Source organism: Uloborus diversus, unplaced genomic scaffold (genome assembly GCF_026930045.1).
Source record: "Uloborus diversus isolate 005 unplaced genomic scaffold, Udiv.v.3.1 scaffold_229, whole genome shotgun sequence".
Classification (NCBI taxonomy): domain Eukaryota; kingdom Metazoa; phylum Arthropoda; class Arachnida; order Araneae; family Uloboridae; genus Uloborus; species Uloborus diversus.
Window position 1 is genome coordinate 106,362 of NW_026558383.1, and position 27,968 is coordinate 134,329.

At 31.3% G+C, this 27,968-nt stretch overlaps 1 protein-coding gene across 1 annotated transcript in view; it reads left to right on the forward strand.

The window, feature by feature from the left end:
• The first annotated feature begins 1,895 nt into the window (after positions 1-1,895).
• The window catches only part of LOC129233182 (BRO1 domain-containing protein BROX-like), a 41,096-nt gene continuing 15,023 nt past the window's right edge, over positions 1,896-27,968 (forward strand). The window contains 9 exon segments of the mRNA XM_054867247.1: positions 1,896-2,010; positions 4,041-4,244; positions 6,497-6,592; positions 11,761-11,833; positions 11,953-12,058; positions 13,602-13,691; positions 21,561-21,646; positions 21,750-21,794; positions 21,796-21,832. Coding sequence (XP_054723222.1) covers positions 1,910-2,010; positions 4,041-4,244; positions 6,497-6,592; positions 11,761-11,833; positions 11,953-12,058; positions 13,602-13,691; positions 21,561-21,646; positions 21,750-21,794; positions 21,796-21,832 — 838 coding nt within the window. The 5' untranslated portion in view covers positions 1,896-1,909.

A 27,968-nucleotide genomic window follows, 5' to 3' on the forward strand; every position in this document is an offset into this window, starting at 1 on the left:
TTCATTGCAATAAAATAATTACTTACATAAAAAAAAACAGCTGGGGAAATTAAATGTTTCTAAATCTGACTTTTTCTATGCTAGAGCTAATGTTAAATGGAGGTGTCATTGAGCACCCTCTTAAAATTTGAGCAAGAAGCTAAAACTTTTACAGCACAATACTATTAGTAAGTCTAAAAAAAATAAGGGGTTCTTGGACTCGAGCCGAGAGAGAAAAAAAATTGAACCACCCTTATTACATATTTTTGATTATTTCAGCTTGAGTAAATTAAATTTGGTAGCCATTGTTTGTAAAGTTTGAAAATGAGGTAAGTTTTATCAAAATTTGAGATGTATATATTAATGTTGCAAAATGAAGGTGGAGATTGATAACCTGGAATTTTTCTCAAAACCACCTGGAAAACCTGGAAATGTCAGGGAATTTCATTCTTGAACTTCCGTGGCAACCCTGACTGTGAGTACACATTTTATTTATCTTGTTCTGAGTGAATTTGAATAAATATCAGTTTTTCATTTCGATGTAAAAAAAAAACTTAACAACATTGACTGGACACTTTTCCTTAAACTAATTCCACATAAATGATTTAAATAACCTTTGTTACTACAGTATCCTACTGAAATAGACAGTATGCAAATAAATTTTCTTGAAAATATTTATCGCAGAACAGATTGAAAAATCCAGAAAGAACGTTAAGAATTTGAACAATAAAAAAATAAAAGTTCGCCAAAAATCTGTTTATATTGTTATGGTTTTAAAATTGTGTGAAAGAATAATGTATCTTGACAAGATTTCGCATATCAGTTAAATCATTTCCATGACGAATGGATTAAATGCATGATGATTTCTTTTGATATCCAATCATATAGTCATAGAAATAAATTATCTAGTGTTAAACGTTACTCTTGACAGTCTGTCACGTATGTGCACTATGTGACAAAAATGTCAACAAATGCCGGAAATGTCACGAAACTGAACTTAATATGTACTAATGTATAGAAAAAACGGTACAAAATGAAAATTCCGTTCGAAGCGAACCAAAAACTTATGAATTCCGAATTCAACATCGTGAAAATGGCTGCTTCAGAACACTTACTGTGTGTTCTGTATAATTTTTTACTTTCGTAATACTTTTTGATTTCTAATCTCTTTCTACATGGGTCAGAATAACCAAAAGACTTTGAAAAATCTTTTCAAATGAATGAAGAACAAAAAATCATACATGCGAACAAAAATATCTATCATTTCCTAAGTTTAGAAGCAATTTATATGTTACAGCGTGCGTTTGTTTTAGTTTTTTCATCGGCCATTAGACAGTGGCTGCAGCGCCCCCTATAGTTTGTTGGAGTCGCGAATAAATTCTTCCAATTCATTGGCAATGAAGCCCTAAATCAAATAATTCACGATATCAGTAATCAAATCCGTCAAGTCAGATGCTTAGTTGAAAGTTTATTTTTACTACATAAATACGGGTCCTTATTGTTGATTATCATGATTTTTTTCAATATATTATCGGTTTTCTTTGTTATCCTAATTTTCACCATACTCAGAATGCATTTTATACTTAGAAAACGTATAAAAAATAACTTCGCACTCGCAATTACATACAGCTAATACGGTGAATCCGAAGTTTCTTATCCGCCATCAAAAAGCAGCTGACTGCTGCTCTCCATACACCCATAATGACGTCACGCAAATAAGAGCTGATTAGAGTTTGGCCTTGCTCGATCTGTGGTTAATTCTTCTGGATGAGTTGACTCACTACTCACGAAAGGTAGCTCACTCCCTGCTCACCCCATTTACCCACGCATGTTGTGATCGTTCACAAATCACACACACACACACACAATTCACTGTTTATCATTTAACTCCAACACTTTATGTAGTTGTGGACAGAACAACATAACAATTATGGCATATTGGTTTCACAGAAACCCATTAAAGGCGACAAGTCAAGTAAACTTTGAATTGAAATTAATTGTCAGTGATTCGCAAGCAGTTCAAGTTTGCAGGTCAGTAAAATGCAAAACTTAGATGTTATTTATTTTTCATTCTGAGAGAAATCTTGTTCTCAGTATATTTCGCAATACACGTTTTGTTCATCTATCTGTTTTATTATTTATTTTGATCTGTTTGTGTATTGTTTTAAGAATTCGTGAATAATAATTCTTTATTTTTGGATCGAGTATCTGACTTATTCAAAAATTTCTCAAAAAAAAAAAAAAAAAAACTGTTCTCTTTGACACTTGTGCGTTGTCTTCTAAATTAATTTTTAGAAGCATAACAACAGTGTCTTAAGTTTAAGCGAAGTTGTAAAAGCTGTAATTAGAAATATTAAGCTTCAGATCAGTTAAATTATTTTTCTTAATGTAGTGGCTAGCATAAAATTTTAATTCTAATGATTTTCATTGTTCTTCATGGAGTTATGTCCCAAGTCACTATAGTGACTAATTTTCTTTGCGTGTAAGAAAATATTTACTTGCTTTTATTTGCATCAATATCCTTTTAAAGTTCCTCCTAGAGTAGGTGATGTTTATTTATTTTGAAATTGTTCTCTCTAGGATTCTGTCACATCCTGTCAGATAAAATGTAGGATCAAGATAATAGAGAGAGTTCTTAGTTAGATCAAGTGCTTTGAATAATGTGTGTCTTGAATAATGTTAGTTGCTGCTTTCTCAGGATGTTTACAACCACCAACCTTCTAACTTTGTGATTTTTTTTTTTTTTTCTGTTGAATAAAACTTGCCATTATTGTATTTTTCATTGAAGTAAATTCTTAGCATTTTCAAACTTAAAAGTTATTGGTAATTTCGGCATTAAATAAGTAATAGGTCCCTTAATCAAAAACAGTTTGTATTGTGTTCTTCCACTTGCTTTTTGTGAATTGCTGCAAAATAACCTAACTCTTTGTTTTAAATTTAGTTCACTTATTTAAAATTTTTTTTCAAAAACTACTTTAGCATTTGAATTTAGTTTTTTAGAAACTAGAGCATCAATTATATTTCTCAGTGCATCACTCCATGAAGATTTTTTTGTGCCCACTTGAAAAAGTGAACTATCTTTTATGCAGCAAACTTACTGTTAAATTTTTTAAAAAAGCAAGTAATAATGGGTGCAGAGTAATCATAAAGCTTATTTATACTTTACACATGTGAGCAAAATTTAATTTTTTAATTTTCCTTTTTGCTTGTTCTGACACATATCACACTCTTTTCAGTTTTGTCTCTGCACTTGAATTCTGTTCAAAACTTTCTGAAACTAGTCTCTAAAATATGAATACATTGCAATTTTTCTACTTCATTTGTAATTTCCTTCATGCTAAATAAATAAGTGTTAAACTTTGGTCACAAATTAATCATTCCAATTATACAAGCAGACTCTGAATTTAAGTGTTGTTTTTTTTTTTTTTTCTCTTTTCATTCATGTCATAAAAATTGCATAAAGCAATGTATAGTTTCTATATGTTAGTAGCTGCTAGCAGAGATTCATTTCTTTTTTGTTTGAGACAGAGCTTTGGAATACAGCTCGTTCCTAAAGTGGACGCTAGGCGGCTCTTGCACGGAGGCAAGACGAGGACACCTGCCCCCTCACATCCAAACTCACTTTTCAGACTCACTTTTCAGAAAATATCTCTGCAGCCCTGCCCCCTTAGCAAAAAGGGAAGGTGCTACAAGTTTGACATGTGTGTCTGCTAATGGCATGTTGAAAACAAATGCATAAGACTGATGAACTTTATGAATTTGAATTGTGTTATTTTGTAGGGACTTCATGATCAGTAAACTGCTAGACACCTGAATTTATAACACTATGTACCCCATATTTTTTACTAAATATTGCTACCAATTTGATTATTTTCATTGTAGCATCATACATGTTTTCCCACCTTTAAACCGTAATCTAGCCTCCCTAAAAATTTTTACATCTCCCTCCCTTCCCCAACCATGTAGGATAAGGATTTAAGTCTTTGGACTACATACAGAGCCTTTGATATACTTTTTTATTCATTAATTCTTTAGTTTATTTTCTGTATTTTCGTTTGTAGTGAAATAAGACAAAGCAGGAATAGACTGCTGGATTTGTTGAGCGATCCAAATAATGATGCTGCGACATTGACAACGGCATTTGAAAGATATTTGAGTTTCCTCCATGGCTTAATTGTTGCTCCTGACGAAAAAGGTGGAGAGAGTAAATTACGGTATTCTGCAAGATTTCGATGGACACAATCTCTTATGGGGAATACGCCTTTGTAAGTAAAATTAAATGTTTCAATCCAATCTCTTTTTGATTTTAATTGGTATAATCAACCTTTGTCTTATCTTTTAGTAAGAGCAGGCAATTCAGGTTGAGTAATTTGGATGCATATATTTCTGCAGGTTTTTGCATATTCCGTTGATGTGCTACTTTTCTAATTAGCGCATCTGACAAAGAAAATAAAGATTGCACAGAGTTAAATCAAAAATTAGAATAATATTTTTCACTCCATCCAAGCATTCCAAAGCTCGAGTTAATTTGCATTTTTTCTGTTTTCAATTTTATTTATCTTACCAATTCATATTGTTTTATGCTTTTCCTTTCTTCATTCCATTTTTTTTTTTCAGTATTTCCTCCCCCACCCCAAATTAAAATACCCTTCTAAAAATATCTTCAATCCATTTTTTAATGGTAGCAAAAATTTTTTTTTTAGCATTTTCAAACCTTCTATTATTTTTTTAAAAATCAAATATGCTCTGTGCACTAAACTGTTATTCTATGTTCTAATATCTGTCTATTTAAAATTTTCAATATATTTATTGCATTGAATTTAGATGTTTCATAAATGATTTCTATCATTGTTGTATGATTAAAAAAAACTGATGTATGAAATTGTTTGAAACTTTAGCTGCCTTGCGCTTTTGTGAAGAAATAATCTAAATTAGGCAATGTCCGCAGTGCATATTAAAATACAACTTTTTTTTTCTTTTTTCAGACTGTTTCAAATATTTTAATACATTTATGATATGATTGTAAAATTGCAAACAATGTAGTTTTTTAGTTTCACATTACATGTTTATACTGTCAGTCCAATGAGACCTTTATCCTGAACGAAAGGTTTACTGTCTGTCACCCATGACTGACATAATCTGAACAAAATTTCTTTGTCTGTAAGCAGTGATATGGCAGCTGACATGTTCAGAATAGAAAACCTGAACTTTTTGATTGGTATAAACTCAATTAAATGTTTTTGTACTCTTTCAACCATCACTTTTCAATGAGTTGGTTTTTCTCATAATGAGCAACCTGAATAAATTTCGTTGAAATGGCATAAAATATCGTTTTAAAAGTTTAGCTTTGCATCTCTGATTTGTTGTCATGTGTCACAGTAAAGGTAACAATGTTGTTAAAATGATGGCATTGAATCTGTTTCTGTTTTACAAGCTACAGTCCACCGTTCTGCCAACTGAGCTTTGACGGCTCAGGCACTGAATTTTAAAAATTGCTAATAAAATTGTTGCTTGTTGTGCAACAATCCTGGAAAGTTCAGCATTTTCTGGAGACTGGAGGTGTGATATGGTTTAAAAATATTTTGACTGAAAACCATATTGGTATTTAACTACTGAGTCAGAACGCTACAAAATATCTTGTGTAGCGCTCAGAAAAAAATTCAAAACCTATGAAACAAATCCTCATTATTAATAAATCTTTAAACCATTATTTTTCTTCAGGGTTCGTACACGCCTTCAAAACTCTCCAATACATCCTTCATTTAGGAAATTTTTTTTAAAGTTATAAAAGTTGAAGGTGGAAATATTATTAGATGACTAAGATATATCATAAATAAAGTAAACCATACTTTAATGGTGCTTGGCTGGCTCTCCACCACACTCTCATCTGCAAAGTCAGTTTTTCGAATTATTATCTAAATATTTAGAAATACATAAGCAAATGTACTACGTTAAGTGATTGTGTTAAAAAAACAATTGTTTAGCAAATGTTTTAGGTTATGATATTGTAACGTCCACAAAGTGATGTCATGCCTTTAGAGGGTGGAGGGGTTCATGACATTGTGACAAGGGGAAGAGAGAGGGTGACAAAAAGTAACATCATGCAGTTATTATAACAGTATGTTTATAAAAAATATGACATGTGACAAGAGGAGGAGTAAGATCTAGTGTGACACTTTGTGACAAAGAAGGACGGGGTCAAACATTTGAAAAAAAAAAGTGCGACATCATTTACGGGCAGCCTATTAGTACTCCTTCAAAATCTCATTTTTCTCCCTCAAAACTCCTTCATTTTATTTGGGAAATTGAGTACGAAGCCTGTTCTTTATTTGTTTGTTTATTTATAAATTATTATTATTATTATTTTGGCATTTATGGGAGTTTTAAAACTTGAGCAATGCTCCTAACTGTTTTGGGACAAAGCAATGATGTTTAAAAAGTATGATTGTTTCATATGTATTTCAACATTCCTGGTTTCGTTTGAAGCTAGAGTTTAATTGTTTTAAATTAATTAAAGGGCTCAACAGGATGCTGTCTTTGAACTGGTATCCATTTGCCAGAATGTTGGAATTTGGTTCATGAAGCATGCTGCAATGATAGCTGGAAAAGATGAGTAAGTGTTACTACTAAATTTATCCATACCTATACCTGTAAATTAGAAATTTTTGAATGTGACACGAGTTTTCAAAATTAATTATTATTATTATTATTTATTTCCTTCAAAATTCCATTGTGCAATCTAAATTGACCGTTTGATGTTTTGAAAAACTGAACATAAGAGAACTATATTATGATGCAAAAAATTTCAACTTAATTTCAAACGAGTGTTTTAGGGTTACTGGGAACCTTTTTTTCAGTGTAAACAAGTTAATTGTCAATCGAGTGAGTCTCAAAGCCACAAGCAGTAACGAAGATGGTTGGTTCATTGGTTTATTGGATTTTTATGACGCAAGAGCCCTTGAGGGCTATACTGCGCCAAACAATTTTTCATTATTTACTATTTATTTTTCATTTTAGAATAAGTCAAAAAGTAAAAGTAAGCATATTTTGAAGTAAAAAGCATAAATGTCCAAGTACTAGTATTAAAAAAGGGCAGTCTTAAAAACATATAAACATTAAAAACATATAAGGAAAAATGGATGAAACAATATCTTGAAAAATAATGAAAGGACAAAATCACATAATAGTGAGACAAACACTAAATTAAAAGTCTTTCAAAGATGGATTAAAATCATTAAAATATTTAAAACGTATTTGATTAAAATTTGGGCAGTTGCATAAAATATGCACCACTGTCTGGTTGACGTTACATTTAATACAAGTTGGAGCTGGTTCACAGCATAAGAGGTATTTATTGTGGGTGAACCTGGTATGACCAATGCAAAGACGAGTTAATAAAACTTGTTCTCTCCTGATAAATTGTAATGGTTTGAAACCTTAAGCCGACGGTTGAATCAAATGCAATTTATTTAGTGTTTCTAGATTCCAGGTCCGTTGCAGTGTGTGTTAAGACATTCACAAATTACGTTTTTAATGTCATCAAAAGGAACACTATCGTCGACCATGATGTTGTAGTGAAGATGGACCAAGAGGCTGTTATCTACTTATCATGCATGAGTTTTACACTTATTTTCACAGAAATCCTCTTTTTAAACAACTTTTCATGTACATTTAAAAAAAAAAGATCTTACCATAGTTAAAATGAATTTTATAATTTCTGTCACAAAAGTAAAATTGAAACCATGTTTTCTAAACCTGAAAAGTTGAACAAAAGTATTCTGCCGTGCTAAGTGCAAAAGTTGTATCTGCAGTGGTGCTCAAAATGAAAAATTCATGATTAAAGTTACAACTCATTTCTTTGATTTATGATTTATCTTAAAATTCAACTCCTGGTAATCGTTTCATAAATGATTTATGTAACCCACGCAAGTGAGTATTTTTGTAAAAACTTTGATTTAAAATTAATGAATGCAGTTACGAAAAATTCTCTCTTCAATAAAGTTTTCATATACTAGGTAAATTTCACCGTAAGTGACTATTACTTGTCATGTTTAGGGGTATTAGCACAGATACGACAAAAATAGCTTAGTAAAACGAGCTTGAAAACATCTTCTTTTTTGGTCTATAAGATTTAGCTGTCGCTTTAACTTGTAAATAATAGAACAGAATGTGTATTCTGAAAAATAAATACCATTCTCAAAATTTCAGGAGAACTGCGTAAACCATAATATATTTCAGTTCTCTATATTCATTAACTGAGCGTGTTAGCTAGTTTTGACAGCAGATGATACTTAATAATTTTAAAACAAAAATGGATAAATAAAATAAGTTGAAATTTTATATGAATTTTCATTAGGCAATAATATTTCATAATCTTGATTTATTTACTGAGCATGAAGATAGTTTTAGCAGCAGATAATACATAGACAAGAATATAATTGACTGTAGAATGAAATGCTTTTTTTTTTTGCTGAAAAGAATCAGATCTAAATATTTACATAAACCTTTATGCTAGGTAGCATTAGTTTTTTTATAGACCTTTATCAACTATTCAATTAATAGGTAACCTAAATTTTAGTACTACCTTAAGGTATAAAAGTCATATCTACATAATTACTAAAGAAAAAAGGGGGTAACTGCTGCATATAGCACTTTAAAGGCTTAATATTTGTCTCTTGCATTTAAAATATCAAATACAAATACAAAAGTGACGACCAGCAACAGACTGTGGGCCCAACTAGGCTGGTCCTAGTCAATTTACAATCCCCAGTGAAGATCAATGACCCTCTTAAAACTATCTACTCCCTTGCTCATTACCACCTCTTCTGCTAAGCTGTTCCAAGGTTCCACTACCCTGCTAAAATAATAATTTTTCCTAACATCCATGTTATCCTGAGATTTAAATAGCTTAAAACAATGACCCCTTGACCTGTTTTCAGTGCTGAACTTTAGCCCTGTAACATCTTTCATTTTAATAAATTTAAACAACTGAATCATGTCCCCTTGGTCCAGGGGCGGCATTTCACCATTTCATTTGGGAGGTCGAATTTCTTAAATATGTATAACCCCAAAGCCAAACCAAACACACATTAGCTAACAAGAAGTTGTCATAAAATCGGTTTAGTATGAATAAAATTAGTGTTTAGAAACAATTAAAATTTTGATTCATTGACTAAAAATTTATCATACAAAACATCTCGCTGCTAAAGATTTTATACCTTTTGGAAAAGTTATAATGCATGATTTTTCGAATTCGGAAGAGCAGGGAATCGTGTTACTAATACTATCAGTGCCCAATGTCGTGCTGTTTTGCCAGTTCAGCTAAATAGAAAAGGTATTTTTTTTCCCTTTTGTGCTTCGAAAATATTTCTCTAACCTCCTGAGACACAAAAAAAATCTTTCTCTAATAGCTAAACCGATTGTAATAGTTAAAAAATAATTGAAGTAACACAAAGTTATGTATAAAAACACTTTTTATATCTTGCTCTTCATAATCACCCATGCTACTTCAAAAACTGTGAGGGGCTTAAACTTGTCAACATTGACTAATCTAGTCATGTCAGTGCTCGCAGTTTCAATGAGATATCATCTGCCTCCAGCTCTGTTATTCACTATTCCAGACTGATGAGCCCATAAGAAGGACGAAACTGAAGTCTCTGGATGTGAAAATCATTCTGTCGGCATATTGCTTGTAATTGTTCTTTCCTCATGCTAAAAATTTTACTCACAGTTGAAACATTTTATTTTTCGTTTTCAAAATCCAATCCAAATAACCATAATCCCAGCCAACCATATAGAAAAATAATTATCATCAAATTTTGTGTTAATTTCATTCGAAACTGAATCTATTACTTCATACAAAATATTCAAAAATTAATGTTTGACTTCACATTATCAAGTGGATTTTTGTCACTTTTTTTTTTTTCCGCCTCTTTAAAATTGGCTAGGCGGAAGATTTTTTTTTTTTTTTTTTTGAAAAATTTCACGATTGATTGAAATGTACACACAGATCAATTGCAGATTGAACTGTGGTTTGAATAGTCGAGTAGCGGATTGAAGATATATTTTGATAGAGTAAAGCATTTTTCAAAAACCTTTTCTCGATGCAAACAAAGTGGATAAAAATTCAAACGAAGTCATACATGCTAAAGGGCATGAGCTTTTTCACCATTGAAAGAATCGTTTTGCAATAATTCTTCCAGTCGTCAAATCACTGCTTTGAAGTTATAGAGAAATGGTTTTATCGTTTTAACTCTTGAAGATTATCTTGTGTCACTCCGCGATTGCATAATTATAGAGTCCCATAAAAGGTATTTGGTTAATATGTCTTTTTTTTTTAATAATCACATGCATTTTGTAGAAGTTTTTATCAAAGCATTATAGTGTATTGAGCAGCTGAAACGTGTTTCTAGCAGAAGAAAGCAATGAACACTCATTAAATAAATATAAACTTAAAAAATGAGCATAAAAATGAATGTAAAATATCAAGGAATTTTCTTGTGAAAACCATGCTGCCATACCACTTTTCACGAGCCTCTCGTATTGCACATACCATCGTAACACTGGGCACACAAGTGTGAAATATTTAGCCTATATGAGGCAATGTCATCTTTAGTTAAAATTAACCATGGTTTTCTATCAGTTTTTTACGTTCTGAAAAAGCCGAAAATACTTCATGAATTTCTAAGTCATCATCCAAATACGAAAAACACTTCTTCTAGTCTGAGAATGTGTCTAGTCTCATCAAATAGTTGCTGAGAAACAGTGAGATTTCCTTTAGTGAACATTTATTTCCGACTTACATAAATTGAATTCATCCATTTTCTATCATTCTGCTCAAAAAATTTGGGGGTGCAACCGCCCCCTCTTGACCCCCTTATTTGCCGCCCCTGCCTTGGTCTCTTCTTTGCTCAAGACTACATTTTTAGCCTTCTAAGCCTGGAATCGTAGTCTAAATGAGAAAGTCCATTTATTAGCCTTGTAGCCCGCCTTTGAACCCTTTCCAATACATTAATATCTTGCTTAAGATAAGGAGACCAAAACTGAACAGCGTACTCCAAATGAGGTCTTACCAAACTTCTATATAAGGGCAGAAGAACTTCTTTAGATTTGTTTGAAATAGATCAATTGATAAACCCAAGCATAAACCTTATCCAACTATGCAAAATGTGCAGTTACAACTTTATTCCCGAAGCTTTTCTTAATATTTCGCATCCACAAATTGAAAAAAAAAAAAAACTTTTTTAGAAATTTAGGTCAACTAAACTACTAATGACCACCCGATGACAATAAATCAATTTTGATAAAATGTGCAGATACAAGTTCTGTGCTTAGCATGGCAGTATTGGCAAAAATACATGCCATGTGTAAGAATCCAATCTTTTGCATCTTATTTAAGTACAATAATTATTTTTTGAAGTTAAAATTTACTTTACCACATACAACCTAAAAAATTGTTTGTTTTACTATTTATTCAAGTAATTTATTTATTTTCTCTTGATTTTAGTCATTAACTTATTGGTAGTTTTTAATTTGTCGGATTTTTTTAAACACACCTAACAGCATTCTGATATGTATCCACCTACGCTCATTCTTATTGTGATGATTTTCTATTCACTTGAAGTTCGACTTCTTTCCAAGCTGGCGCTCTCATACCTGTTTTTTAGACACTTAAGTTAACACACCTGTTCAATTCTTAACTTTTAATGATGTAATATTCTATTTTTTGTGACTTATTGTCAAAATATAAATAAATAAATAATACTTTGAAACTTTTATTAGGATCAATATGGATGAAGCAAAAGAAGTTCATAAGTGCTTACGCAAGGCAGCTGGATACTTTTCCGCTATGCAAGTAAGATATTTCTCTTTATTTATTTATTTATTTTATTTTTTCTTTTGTGCCATAAAAATTAATGCAAAATTATATTTGTTACAATAGTCATAACATTATTTTTGTAAATTTTATTTTAGGAAAAATATGTAGGAAGCTTGCTTCAGAAACCCGTGCCTGGATCCGATTTAGATTCTAGCATTGTGAATGCATACATAAGTCAGTGCACAGCTGAAGCTCAAGAAGGTATTAATGAGTACTAGTACTTAAAGCTTGAGTTTGTTCGCTTGAATCAGGATTTAAATAAAGTGATTTTTTTTTTTTAACTAATAAAAGATCATTGATTAAAATTATTAAAAGAATTTTTTTTTCATTTGATTTCGCAGTTTTAGAATATGATGTTCTAAACAGAAGTGTGTTTCATTTGTAATTCTGCAGCTTCAATTAACAAAGCTACATAGATCCCTCTCTGCCTGTCTCTCTGTGTATGTAATACAGCAACACTTTAGAGCTGATTAGTTTTTTTTAATTTTGCAATATTATGGTTATTCTTCAGAAATAAAATAAAGCTGATGTATTTTAATCAGTGGTTGAAAAAATTACTTTTAGTGCACTACTTTCAACCACTGATTTTAATACATGCTGTAATAAACAAAATGGACTATTAATCCTTATTTTTCAAGATTTTCTTAACCTGTATTCAACAAAATGTTTCTAATTATAATACTGTTTTACCCTGTGAAAAAAGTTATCAAAATCTCAAATTTCTTTTCTTGACTAGTTTCTTTCCTTTTTAGCCGCATTATTAAAAGTACAGGGGGGGAGGGGAATATGTATTGATACCAATAGTATTTGAATCATTATGCTCAGAAAGAACAAAGTCTTCAAATAAATTTGGCTTAAAAAATTAAAATTTGTCTTTCGATTGAATCTGTCAAAGCTTTAAAAATGAACTTAAAATATAAAATGTTAAAAGAAATTTTTCTTTTTGTTGTCATATTGTTGCCTCGGAGCAACAGTAAGATATCCTACTGTTGCTTTAATGTGACAATAGCTATGATTTGATTATTTACAATAACATATTTATAAAGTAGGATTTGTAAATATCAATATAGTAACGCTTGTTTATAGCGAATTTATAGCTCTTTCACACTTTACTATATATAATTTAACTTTTCATGATGAAATTACAGCCATAACAAAATTTTTATTTCGTCCTTTCAACTTTGCAACAAGCTAGACTATATTGCCATGTGCAGATAAAGGACAGCAACTGCAAATTTTTCATTTTGCCTTTTTGTCATCTCTTGTACGTTATCTGTATTGTACAAGCTTGTTTATTTGGTTTCGGCTTTAAAAAACGTCTAATTCCAACATTTTCCTGTTGTTAGTATTGAATCCACCACACATTTCTTCAAATATCTCGAAAACTCATTTTTGCAGATACTGTCGTTTACCTGCACACGGCAGTATGTATAATAATAGTTTAATAATGTCCTATTTAAGAGATCGATATTGCAACATGTTAGGCATATGCTCACCTGCCAGGAGTTTTCAAAAAGAGGATCTTAGAAATTATTTCAGTAGTATTTTCCTCTTCGCACCCTTAATTGTAGTCCTTGGCATGTAGACAATATGCAAGTTCTATGACTGAATTTTTTCAGCCTTATTTTTTTTTAAAAAATGGCATCTGTGGTAAATATAAATGTTGTTCAAAACTTTTGGAAAGCTATATAATGTTTTTATAATTTTCTTACTGTGGTTCTTAATCGATCTTTATGTGTTTTAGTAACTATCGCTCGAGCCATTGAATTGAAACATGCTCCAAGCCTTATCTCAGCGTTAGCGAATGAAACTTCCAGAATGTATAGTTCCGGAGGTAAAGTATTATGATTTGATTATTTGGTATGTTTTATTAAAGTAATATTCTGAAGGTAGATATGTTTCTAAACTGAAAAAGAATTATTTAAATTGCTTTGCCTTTTTTTTTTTTGTAATGACATACAAAGAGACCACTGCTTAATTGTACAGTTAAGACTTGATTTTACAAACTCCTTGTGAACAAGGAAAAAGTTCATAAATTCAAACTCATCAAAAACTATACTATGAATGGTGCACATATTTCCATGACAAATTCTATCAGTAATGAGACATATTTTATTTTTTGTTGGATTTATATTTTATTAAATTAAAAGAGTGTAACTAATTCAGAGGATCCAGATGCAACCAAACGTTAGATGAGATGTAGTTGCATGAGAGAAAACTATTTTAAAAAGTCTAAATGCATTAGAAGGCTCAGAAAGTTGAAGAATTCCTTTATTTGCTAGAGTCAGCCGAGTTAATTTGTCAGCGATGTTTTAAGTATGTCTGTTACTGGTGCGGTTACCCTAGTTCTTTAAAAAAGAAAACAGAAGGATGAAAAAAGAGAGTAAATTACAATTGAAATGTAAGAGAGTATCTTCTTCCCTGAGATTTCCTGTCCCTAGTGCTGAAATCCTTAAGAGCTACTTTAACTTGCCAGGAGCTCATTAAAAGAAAGATTTTGCCGTAAAAAAATATTGAAAAGTTTCACTATTTCAGTGGTTGGAAGTAGCGCTCTACAAGTAGTGACGCTACTGTAGTAGCTATTTTTTTTAGTAGTTTGTAGAGTAGCGCACTGCTTTTAAAAAGAAGGTAGTATAGTGAGTAGTTCGATACAAAATAAATAGTAGTTTGCTAGTTTGTAGCGATTTCGAGAAGCTACTTTTAAATAAACTTAAATCAAGGTTCAAACGAATTTCACTGGCCCAAATTTTGCACAAGTAGGGTAATGGAGGGCAAAGTAAAATGGTGAAATATCAACTATTTCTTCAAAAAATTGATTTTTTTCAATAAATATTTGTTAAAAATGTTTGGTACATTTTACGAAACTATCAAGCTGTTAAATAAAAACAATAAAGTAGGTAGATAGCGGTGGTATATGTGGGATTTAGGGGCAACGTTTTATGAACAGATTTTTCGAGTTTTATAAAAAGTTTTTTTTTTCTATTTGGCCTGCATACAAGTGCTGGTTTACACTTTCAGAGGCAAGACAGCACAGGTTGCCAGTGTTCAAATTATATAAAACTTTTTCCCCAATTGTTTTGATATAAGAGGGTATGTTACTTGAAAAATCAACTTTCATTTTTTGTGGGGCACTCTAGTTTATATTCTGTTTAATTACATATTTTTTAAAAAGTAGCGAAGTGGCGACTATATTTCAAAAGTAATTTGTGATAGCTACATTAAAAAAAAGTAGTTGTAGTTAACTACATTTGTAAGAAAGTAGTTGTAGTTGTAGTTCACTACAAAAAAATGTAGTTTTTCCAAAAACTGCACTATTTAAATAAGATTTTTTCGAAACTAGCAAAAACGGGTTGATTCAGGAGCGAATTGGGTCTGCTTTGTGGCCACTTCACAAAAGGGTCATTCCATTTCAAATCATCCAGGGGTGGACACCCAAGGTTCTCAGATCTTGATGAAACTTCTTGAGGCTATTCTATACATGGATATAAGAATAACTGAATTTTTTTATCTTTCTATGACAATTACTTTGTAAATGCCAGCACTTAAAAAATTTCCCAAAAACTTGTCGTTTAGCAAAAATTCCGTATCCAGCAACTGTACATACATACACAGTTTTCACTATAAAAGATTTATTTTTTGAGATACAAAGTTTTTTTTTTCTTGTGATCGGATTTGTACTGTAAAGTCAAATTTGTAATTAGATTTAAGATTTAAATCAGTAATAATAACTAAAAAAATCTTTAAACACCAAAACTGAGTTCAATTTCGGACATTGACTTGTGCTCAGAAAGTGCTAAATAGCATTTTTAGCCCTCCAAAACTTCCCAAACCCAATATGTTCTTGGAAACCAGGTTAAAAATGGTGCAACCTTATGCAAAAAAATTGGTGGAGTTTGGAGTTTTATTCAAGTTAGAGCTGATCAAAAGTGTACTTTTGAAATACACAAAAATCAACCAAAGGTGTTCTCTACTAGATCAAATCTTAAACTAATAAATAAAGTCAGGCATTTAGCACCAACAGGGCATGTTAATTAGATACACCAAAGTGAAGAGTAAATATTAATATATGAGCTTTTTTTTTTAATAATATTTAGGACAACTGCTAAAGTTGAGAACTCTCAACTTTTGAGGTTAAACTCTTCTGTCAGTCATCAGATATACAGAATTTTTGTGAGTCCCAACCACTTTATTTATTTTTTTTTATAAATTTATTGTCACTAACTCATAAATTTAGGAACCATATTTTAATTTATGGGCTAAGACATTTTCTCCCTCTACTGGACTCAGTTGCTTGGTTTTGTCTTCACTGCTTGCTTGCCAATGTTTGTTGTTGAAAGGTGGCCAGACTAAAGCTGTATTTTCATTACTGTCTGCTTGACCCTTGTTTTATTTTATTTATTTATTTATTTTTATTTTATTTATTTATTTTTATTTATTTATTTATTTATTTTTTTGACAAAAGTTTTCCATTGTTATAATGCAAAATGTTACTGGGTGTCAAATTTATGTTTTTGGTTTTTTTAATACACTTGAACCTCCTATGGGAAATTTATTTCATCTATGGCGGTTTTCCGAAACTTCATTTTTTGCCAAGCACAACATTTCACTTTGAAGGAAGTGATCAAAGGTGAAAATAAAATTCTTTTAATAAGTGATTATTTTGTAACTATGTATTAATGTTTAAAGTTGAAAAACAAAATATGCTGTGGATTGTATGTTAATAAAACTGTGAAGGTTAAAGTTAGAAAATTTTGTCTCCGCATTTTCTGACTTGTATGACATTTATTGAATATTTTTATTGTTACAGTAATATAATTAAAAAAACCATACGCAGAAATAAATTTTGTTAGTGCTAATACATTTAAAACTTAAGATAAGTTTCTGAGGCCTTCGGACAGCCAGTTTTAGGTGTTCTTTCATTTGAGACTGTAAATCGAAAATTAAAATTCCGGGGTAAAAGAGAGTACTTAAAAAGTTTTGGTCAGAAGACCACAGAAACTCTATTTCAGGCCTTAAAAATGTTTACATTTACAAATAGACTTCTACGTATGATGTTTTCTACTGTATCACTATAAGTTTTCAAAAGTATGCATTGAAATACTTGTCAGAATATGCAAAGTAAAATTAGTTAAACACAATTTTGTACACTTTATTGTAAATAATACATGGTATTTTTTTTTCTTTTTTTGGACTTCGAGGGAAAATTATTCGAAGTGAAATAATTGTATGGATAACTTGTCACCTGTAGAACATTGACTGATAATTGTGACATTAAATTGATATTGCTTGTTTAACAAAAGAAAAAAGTAAACCAATGTAAGATTAAAAGAGTTTTTGATTTCAGAATTCCAGATGATCGAGTTAAAGTATATTACTAAAATAAAAATATAGATCTAACACTCAATCATGTTGAGTGGTGATTTGAGGTTGGACTTCCAAGAAACCACTGTGAAATAATTGTAAAATTGTAATTCAGAACATGATTAAAACTTTCAAAGATGAAGCTGGCATCTCTAAGAGCTAATAAATGCATCCAATTCCCCCTAGAAACTGCTATTTCACTGTATGTCTGATGAGTAATAGAAGTGCTCAACCTCAAATTTGAGAGTTCTCAACTTCAGCAGTCATTCTAAATATTATTCAAAAAAAGCTCATATATTAATATTAATATTTTTTCTTCACTTTAATTTATCTAATTAACATACCCTGATAGTGCTGAAGGCCTGATTTTATTTATTAGTTTAAGATTTGATCTAGTAGAGAACACCTTTGGTTGATTTTTGTGCATTTCAGAAGTACAGTTTTGATCATCTCTAACTTGAATAAAACTCCAAAACCCACCAATTTTATTGCATAAGGTTGTACTATTTTTAACCTAGTTTCCGAGAATATATTGGGTTTTGGATGTTTTGGAGGGCTAAAAACGCTATTTAGCACTTTCTCAGCACAAGTCAATGTCCGAAATTGAACTCAGTTTTGCTGTTTAAAGATTTTTTTAGTTATTTTAACTGATTTAAATCTTAAATCTAATTATAAACTTGTTTTACAGTACAAATCCAATCAAAAAAAAAAAAAAAAAAAATTAACTCTATCTCAAAAAAATAAATCTTTTATAGTGAAAACTGCATATAGTGACTGATGTTACAATGTGACTCTATTTTTAGCTTATAAATTCAGCACTGTCTTGAAATTAAATTTTGTTTCTTCTAAAATTGATCTAAAATATTGTGACATGGTACATCACTGCCCCCACACTTGTTTTCAGACTTCAGAAATTTTTTTGTATGAATTTAAGGGGAATGAAAAAGTGTAACTGATGTTATGCAGAAGAGACATTGAGAAAAGTGACTTATAAAAATCTAAACAGATTTTTTTCCCCTTAATATAGAGATTTTAAACATGATCAAAACACTTCGTTCTATTGAAAAAACTTAAAAACTGAAAGTATAAAAATTATTTAACACCCATGACTGATGATACAAAGATTTTGTGACTGGTGTTACATTTACAATAAATTGCCGATATTATAAATTATTTCTCCTTAAAAATAAAATTAGCAGGTGTTTTGTTTAAAATTGTGAAATTGTATTTAAATAACAAGAAAAGTATATTTTTATATAGTTTTAAAAGGTATATTTTTTTTTATTTCATAAAATAAAAATCCTCTTGCATTAACTAAAAATTTTATTATTTTCTCTTCAATTTTTATTACTTTGTGAATAATAAAGTTCATCCGCTTGACAGGTTATTTTCAACGTTTTTCTGCTTGAATCTTTACAATTACTAAATGCTCTTAGTTTTCAATTCCAACGATTCTAACTTCTTGTGATACAGTTGTTTTGTCATATTCCCCAAGAACCCGTTCTCCAGTTGCAGCCAACAATTTTTCAACATGTTCTGCTGGAAGTGATTCCATCCTTCACTTAAAAAAAAAATCGTTGTTGCTAAACACCTGCTGCAGCTTGTGAATTAAAAAAAAAAAAAGAATTATGCTTAAATATAACTCTTTACAACATGACTGCAAGTAGGATGGTGATAGCTCTGAAGCTGTGACATTTAGAAATATTTCTGTATCGATGATGTAGCACTTTTATTCAAATGTAAAAATGTAATACATGAAGAATTAGGAGTATCTGTTTGTCAAATTTTATGTTGAAAATTTTTTTACGGCTGCAGTTTTCTTTTGTGAAGAAGTGACAAAGAGTGCTTTGAGTGACGAACAGATTTTACCAAGGTTTCATTATTTTAAAGAGGGGTAATGCAGCAAATAATTTAAACATGGGGACTTCAATACTTCAAATTTGTTCTACTCTTATTCTCTATACTTCTTCACCTAATTTCTTTTTTTAGTTTTATTCTGAACTAACTTTGGTAATTATGTTAGGTTTTTTTAAATTTTTTTATTTATTTTTAATCATCTGCTCTTTTCAGCTTATACTTTGTTTCACTTTTTGTAATTTTGTTTTTCTTTATTTCTTAATTTATCTTGCCTCCTTTTTTGCCTTTCTGCAGCAGTCAATGCCTTTTGTGTATTTTGCTTGAGGTTTATTAACAAAAAGAGAAATGTGACTGATGTTACATATTTTAAATACGTTTTAAATAATTAAATTCAACTATTTCTAAATGTTTAAGGGAATAATATTAAAGGTATCAGCCTAAATGAAGAGAATATGACTTTTTATAAACTTGGGTTTGTTTTTGTTTAAGCAATGCAAACTTTAGTACAATTTTGTGACTGATGTTACATTAGTATGAGGCCTAGTGTATAAAAAAAAATGTTACGAGACAATTATAACAGTTTAAAGTTCCTTTGTTGGTCTAATCTCTTCCTATGTAAACTAAATTTCAGTAAAAAAAATAAGATTGTAGATATGACAATTAATTTCCTACGTGAAAAAGAAGATTAATAGAACCCCTAATGCAACGACACATGGGCGCTGAGTAGTGTTGTCAAAATTTGCCTACAAAAAATGTGTTTATAGCTTTTTTTCCATAGTTATATAAAAATATGGTCTTTTTTACCTCATATGAAAAAAAAATAATAAATAAATAAATAAAATAAGATAAAATCACATAAATAAATAAAATAAGATAAAATCACTGATACAATGAAGTTTTTTTTTTACTGTGATGTCCCTAGTTTCATGGACCATATGTATGTACGGTTGCTGGATATGTGATTTTTGCTAAACGACAAGTTTTTGGGAAAATTTTTAAGTGCTGCCATTTAAAAAATAATTGTCATATTAAGATAAAAAATTTTTAGTTATTCTTATATCCAGGTATAGAACAGCCTCACGAAGTTTCACCAAGATCTGAGAACCTCGTGTGTCTAAAGCTGAAAATTAGCGGTCACCACTCACCACATGGTGATTAAAGTTGCAAAAGTGGCAATTAAAAAATGTGTCATCGATTGCCACCCCCGGTCGCCATTCTTGCTCAGTCACTCTACTTGCATTCCCAATCGAACCACTTCCCCTCCCCCTGTTCCGAGTTGCCCCAATGTATTTCTTTTCCCCACCGCTATAGGGAGAAATTCAGCTGTAGCAGTGTATCATCATTTACACTGCACTTTGAAGCCTGCATGTCTCACCTGCCTTGCGATGGCTGCTCAGCGATCATGTAGTGGAAAAAAAAGTAACACAACTCAAAACACATATTATGCGGTTCATTTAAAAATATATAACAGTTTGAGATGTTGCTTACAACAGGAAACACATCATAAAGGTCCCTATGGTTTGCAAAATGATTTACTAATGCTCTAAAACCGAACTTTTTTTCTCGTTTTGCACCGTACTAAAAGTTTTTTTTTTTTTTTGTCTCTTCTGTAAAGTTTTATGCTTTTTGGTGGAGTAATTTTTTTTTTTTTTTTTTTTTTTGCTTTAGAGCGATATTCTGATGATACTTTTTTAAATTATTAATAAAAGTTTGAAACATAGTTGTAGTTTTAAAAAGTGGCTACTAACTTTAAAAAGTGGCCACTAATAAAACAGTCTACCAGCCGCTGACTACTAACCAAATTTCCCAGTTTTCAGCTTTACGGTGTCAATTCACGTTTTTGCTGGTTGATTTCACATGGAATGACCCAAAATTTAAAATCTTATAATTAGACCTTTCACAATATTTCATTTGTAAAAATAGTTTTTTCATCACTTTTCTTTTAAGCTAAATATATTCATCTGAAAGCAAACATAAGTTTAAAGCAAATACCTCAAACTTCCAAGTCATTCTTGGTGAAGTCCTTTAGGTCAGAGGTGTTTCAGATTAGATTTGTGATAGCTAAACATGTTCTATATGATATGACAGCACTTTTCTCCCAAAAAGTTTACGAAAGAAAAATACCCGAAGAAAGGTTCCTTTTTTATCACAAAATGCAATAAAATAAAAACCGAGATCGACCCCTGGAAAAGTTTCTGAAATCTTAAGTGTTGGTAAATTAGAGGTTTGTAATATCAAGCGTCAACTTAAACCTTAATAAATAAATAAATAGTTAAAAGTGTCATCAAACAATTAAAGCAGTTTTATATGCTTTCTGCAACATATTGTCCATAAGCAATGGCATTACAGTTCCATATGTTGCCATCTTTTGAAATGTATTCTGAAACATTGATGTGAGAATTATGTGTTCATGTTGTTTTAGTTAAACTATGACAAGATGCCTTTGTTTTGCATTACTGATTTCTTTTTTCATTAATATTTACAGCAAACTATCTGAGCAAACTTAGCTCATCAAAAATTGCAAAATGGCAGAAGTATTTTGAGCTAAAAAGTACTTTTTATCTTGCATACGTAAGTTTTTGATACGTTTCATATCTTTTATATTTTGTTATATTGAAATGTTTCAATATAAAGCTCTAATTCAATTCCTTTTTTTTTATTTTTCTTTTTTTAGGCATATTGCTATGCAGGAGAGAATCTTTTGTCACAAGAAAAGTGTGGGTGATGCCGTTAGATCGTTACAGGAAAGTGAGAAATGTAATTAAAATTAATAACTTCATTCTAAAACAATAACCCAGCTTTTTGAGATTGAAACTCGGTATAAAATGTGTTGGCATTAGTTAATTATTTATATTATTCATGATGATTAAAACGCATTAGATTAATTTATTTTTTTAATGCAGAGATTTTAATGTTTATACAAACAAATTCAAGTACATATTATGACAATCTGTCCTCCTATTTTTTTCTCATAATAGTTTCAAGTTGTAAATTCAAAATTATTTTTGTTTCGATAAATTATTTTCTTTTTGTAAGGTTTTTTTTTTTTCTCTTGAAAGGTTTTTGAAATAAGTTTTTCAGTTCATAATATTTAACATAGCAACCAGAGCCGGCCTTAAGCCGATTAGAGCAAAAGATCCCAATGGGGCCCCGCGCCAGCAGGGGCCCCGCTCTAAAAAAATATTTTTTTTCCTCACAAAAGAAAATAAAGGAAATAAAAAAAAATTAATTTGAATTCTGAAATTTTGAATTCAAATTATGTTTTTCGCAATCACGAACTGAGACAGGACCCTACTCATTGGAGTTATTGTTTCTAGAAACGGCTCCTGTCCCCCCCCCCCCCAATCCTGCCTCTCCTCCTGGGCGGTTACGTGTGCATAGTTGTGTGTGTGTGCGTAGACCTGTGTGAAATCGTGTGTGTGTGTGTATGTGTGAATGTGCGTGTGTGTAAGACATGGACGCCTCCGATCAGGAAAAGTAGATAGCTCAAAACCGGAGCTGCCGCGCCGCGCCGCCAGCAGAGGACGGTGGGCGGTGGTGCTGCAGAAGCGTCTGGTCCAAGTTGAAAAAGGCACGGACACCAAAAACGGTCAAATGAGAACAATAAGCAATCGTGATTGCTCAATAAGGTTCAAATGAACTTAACTGATATTAATCATAATATGCTTAACTGATATTTAATCTGGCGGGTATAGAGCTACTTTCAGTGCAATTGGAGGTAGTATAGGGGGAATTTCTTGAGGCTTTTAGCATCCCTATTAAGTCCAAAACTACTAGTCTCAAATAAATTTCCTGAAGAAAAAAAATAAAACATATAGCCAGCTAAAAATTTTTTAAATCCATATCTAAGGCAATACCTGCTGTATCCTATAACTTCCGATCAAGAGAAAGGAACTAGGTAGTGGGGAACCAAAGTACAAATTTTTAATGATTATTAGCAATCCGCAATAACGTAAGGGTCAAGGACCCCTATCCCAGGATCTACTCGTATTACATGGGCAATGCGGAAATTTACATAAAACTCCGAAATTTCAGGAATTTCCAGAGCTATCTTTTTAATTTCATTTATATATTTACTTTTATTATTTTTTTTACTTTATTAGTATTGATAAAAAAATCTTAAAAACTTGGCAGCAATGCCAATTTTTTTTACTACACAATTAACACCAACGTAAGTGCAATTCTGAAAAATAAATAAATAAATGATAAACTTCAAATACTGCGTATTTAATGTGCGGAAAACATCTCCATAACAATTCTAAAGAAAGCGAATTACCATTCTTCTTCTAACGTTTATACATATAGAATGGAATTTGGTTTTTAAATCTTCAAGGTCAAAAAAATTACTTGGAGCCAACCAAACCCTGACATCTCTCTTAACGCGACTGAAGATGCGTGTTTAAGACCTTTATTTCAAAAAGTTCAGGTGAAGGCTACTCAAACGCTCACCCTTACCTCAACGTTATCACAAAAAACTGACTAAAATTACATCATTCAGTTTTCAATTTTAAAGGATTTCCAAGGAAGGAAGAGATTTATAAATTTCCTTCTTCTCTTCTATTGTCTCTAAAGGTAGCCTAAAATAGTGTTTTTAAGATTCAAATTTCGAAATATTTCATGAGGAAGGTCTCTGAAACATTTTTACTATCTAATGACCCCTTTCTTTAGCATCAGCACAATAGCTTAAAATGTCCCTTTTAGAAAAATACTACCACAAGAAAACACTCGAACCCTTCCTTCAAATGGATAGCATAAAATGCATTTCAGTATCAAAAAAAATTCCGGGAGGAAACTCCTCCCGTTTCCCCTATCGTTACCAAACAGGGTATAAAACTGAGTTTTTTTGCGCTATAAAACCCTCTATTTTGAAAGTTTTCCGTAGGAGATCACTAAATTCGGAACTCCAGCGCTCGAATACGCTACCTTGCGGTGATTTACAAAACTGCAAATGAAACTAAAACATTGCCACGTTGCGTTCCACGTGTGTTTGTTGACGTAAAAACAGGCAGTTTGTTCTGAGTATTTATTAACGCAATCGATGTGTCTTAGTTTGCTTTCAGCTACAGAAATTAATTCGTCCCTTGGTAGTATTCTCGAGCTTCTCAAAATAATGTTAGTTTTCATTATTTCCTTAATAATTGGTGAAAGCGAAAATTCTGGATTAAAAACTTGGATAACGTTATACAAGGTAAAATTTTTTTATTGTTTTGTATGAATTTGTAAGAATATGGGGGTTTTTTTAATCTTAAATTAATTAAACTTACCATATTTTACAGCAGCATTTAGTTGGAATGGACAATATGCAAAATATTTTCTTGAATATATTATCGTAGAACAAAATGAATAACCGAGAAAGAATTTACTTTATTCCTTTTATTCTCAGCTGAAAGGTTTCGCCAAATTTGTTTAGGGTTATAGTTCTAGTATAGTGCGAGCAAAGTAGCCTTGGGGTCAATCCATTTGAAATCACCCAAAAAGAGTAAAATTTGTTGCTCAACATTTTTGATTTTCCTGATTCTTTTATCATGGATTACCTATAGGTAGACATTAACAAAACTGCAATTGAAAAAAATTTACTAGCCATATTTTTTATTTGGCAGCCATTTTTAAAATGGCAATTTGGCAAATTTGACAAAAAACTGAGTTTGCGGAAAATTGTATTGCCAATTCATTTTTAAAGATATCAAAATAATTTAAAAACCAGTGTGTTAAGCATAAAATGTCCTTTAAATAGACCATATTTTTATTTTCCTATCATGCAGGAAAGTCAGTTAAACTCTTTCTCTAAAATTTCGAAAAAAAGTTAACAATCACTAATTTTTGAGAGCGTAAATTTTTAGGAAGGAAAAGAGACTCAGCAATATTATTTTATTTCTGTGTTTGAGTACTCATAGTACTACCAACAGCATAAAGTTTAGTTATTAGAATGAACTAGTTTTTTTCTACGGCTTTTCAAAAATGTCCAAAAACACGTTAATGCCAATTTTTGTAGGTCAATATCTGAAAAGGGACTGAATGAAAAAAAAGTGAAAATTTTATAAAATGTTTTTAATACTAATAAGAATATCTCACAAAAAAATTATGACTGATATTCAACTACGTTTTGAGTTATAGAGTTGTGAATTTCAATAAAAACGCTACCTTTTTAAATACACTCGTGCAATGCTAAAGTAACAACTATAGGCTTAAAATTATTTAAACTGGCAAAGTTAGTTGATGCTTAAGTCAATAAAGTATCAACACATTGTTCATTTCTTCTTTTTTAAAAATACAGGACTGTAGTAGTAGTACTACCGGTAAAATACTTGAACTTGCTCATATGTTTTATGTACTACACTGTCACAAACTATAACACACACTAATGTTTTTCTATATATCTTTATGTAAAACTTGTAACTACTTGGCAGCTGTAATTTTGATTAAAGAGTTAAACAAATATGATATCTCATTGCACAGTTTATCAGTTATGTTGTGTGTTCTTCCAGACATTGTTGTGAGCTCCAATGAAGTAACTTTACGTACTATTTTTTTTGCGGGTACCCAAGCAGTATCATTTTTTGACAGTTGAAAGGCAGTTTTTGGTCCAGAAGGATGAAAGAAATGCCCCAAAATATCATTGTTACCTTCACTTTTGTCTTCAACTTTTCCAAGTCAACACTTCTCATCGTATATACAGGCAACAAAGTCATTATTTGTGAAAGACGACACATTTGTAAATAATATTGAAGTCTGATGATCATCAAATCTCGAGCCTGTGGAAGTAACAAAGCACCTTATTTCATTGTTACTTAAGGGAACATATCTGTGATAGCTTCTTGTACCTTTCACTGTTAAACAACATTCAAATCTCTCGGTCAGTGTTGTTTCCATTCGCTCAATTTCAGCTGAAGAAACATATACATATTTGATTCCAGTAATGTTGTTCCGACAGTATTTAAACATGTCTTGTGGAGTCAGGATTTGATCTGTATAAGGTCTTTGGAGGGATGCTCGTGTTACCTCTCGCTTTGTTGTTCCGCCAATCCCATCACAAGAGTTCTTCCCATGTGATGAGGCAAAGAAATTCCACTCGGCTTGCACACCATAATCGTTTTTGTGTTGGCAGACATTCACAAAGTTTTTCTTATTTTTGTATTGGCTGCTTGCGCCATCGCTGAAGTACACAACCATTTCAATATTTGGTATAATTTTCTTGATTTCCCTGATGAGGTACTGTTGAAATGTGTACACAGCAGTTGTATTATGATCGAGGTGGTCGCTAATAACACAAATAGATTTGCAACTCACCGTTCCTTCCTTTTTGTAGTATATTACAAACGGATGAAGACTTGCTTGTGTATTAGTCCAATGAAAACTTTGTATTTCGTCCTGCACTGTGAATGTGAAGTTTTCTGCAAAATCACCAATCACTAAACAGTGGTTATCTTCCAAGTTTTCTTTAGTTTCCCTGAAATGTTTAGCTTGAACTTTTGATATAAAATGATGGGATTTTAAAAGAGTAAGCTTATCAATAAGAGAATGCAGAAACTCTTCACTGGACATTACTTGTGTTATGAGCTCAGCTCTATCGGTTTGCACCCATTGTTTGAAAGCAACTTCATCAGGCAGATTGTCAATTTGATTTTGTAAGATATCAAGCAGGGTATCTGGTCCAGGACATTTTGAACAGGTGTCAAGCATACATTTTTCATTTTCAATATCACATACCATGAAAGCTATGAGGTCTTTATAATTTAAATTAAGCTTTGCTCCTTCTATCATAAGCTTTGTGTTTTGGTGATGTTTGCAAACACATACACTATGAGTTCCTGATGAACCCGGAAGAACGCACCACTTTGGTCGGAAAGCGCAAAACATAGAGCGATCAATTTTGTGATTTGGATATTTCTGTTTATATATGCTGTAGAGTTTGTTGAGTGAGAGAAGAATTAACCTTTTCTGTTTTTGCACCTTGACATTGTCAATCATAGTTGAAACATATTCCTTTTTACCAGGGCATAAGCGACTATTTTCGTCATCTTTGTAAAACTCTTTAATACAGTTAATAATAGCTTCACTTATTCGGTTGCCCTGTCTTTTTGAAAGATGTGGCAAAATACCTTGATCCTTTACTAGCTGCCTAGTTAACTTTACCATGTATTCAGATGCACCAAAGTCCTCAACTATTTTTTTCTTTGACCATGAGCTTGGCAGTAGACTAATTATCTTAATTTTATCATCTTTACTAGACACTTTGAATTTTTCTTTTAGTTTAGTAATGAGTGCGTAGTACTCACTAATTGAAGTATCTGTTTCATTTAAACTCTGTGTTTCTAAGTCATTATGGAAAGATTCATCCAATTTTCGCTTGACTGTGCTTGTAATTTTATCAGTTTTTCTTTGCAAAGCTGACAGTCGTTGTTCTGTGTTAAGCTTTGTTATTTTACATAAAGGAGACAATTCCAAAGTTTCACAAATGGATTCCAATTGATACAACGGATTCTCCTCTACTAATTCAAAAGGGCCAGGAAGAAATTCAGGATCATCCTCAGCATTATTTTTTTCATCTTCGGGCAGTTTTTCTACAAAAATTTTTGATGCGCAATTTGAACATAGAGCTTGTCCAGGAATTAGTTCAATGTTCATATTTTTACTTTTGGAAAGGTGTTCAATTAGTATTTTACGCAAACCGTTTTTGATTGGCCTTTTGTGGCTACCAAATGGGTCACAGCATTTTTTCCCAAAAATGTGGTTGTACTTGTGTAAATATTTATCTCTGTGGTAATGACAAATATTAGTAATTTCATTTGAAATTCTTAATTTTAGCAAACATTGTTCTTCAGATGGCAAGTCACATACCTTGATCAACTCTTTAGGTACTTCTTTGTTGTGTTTATGGCACTGTTCACTTATT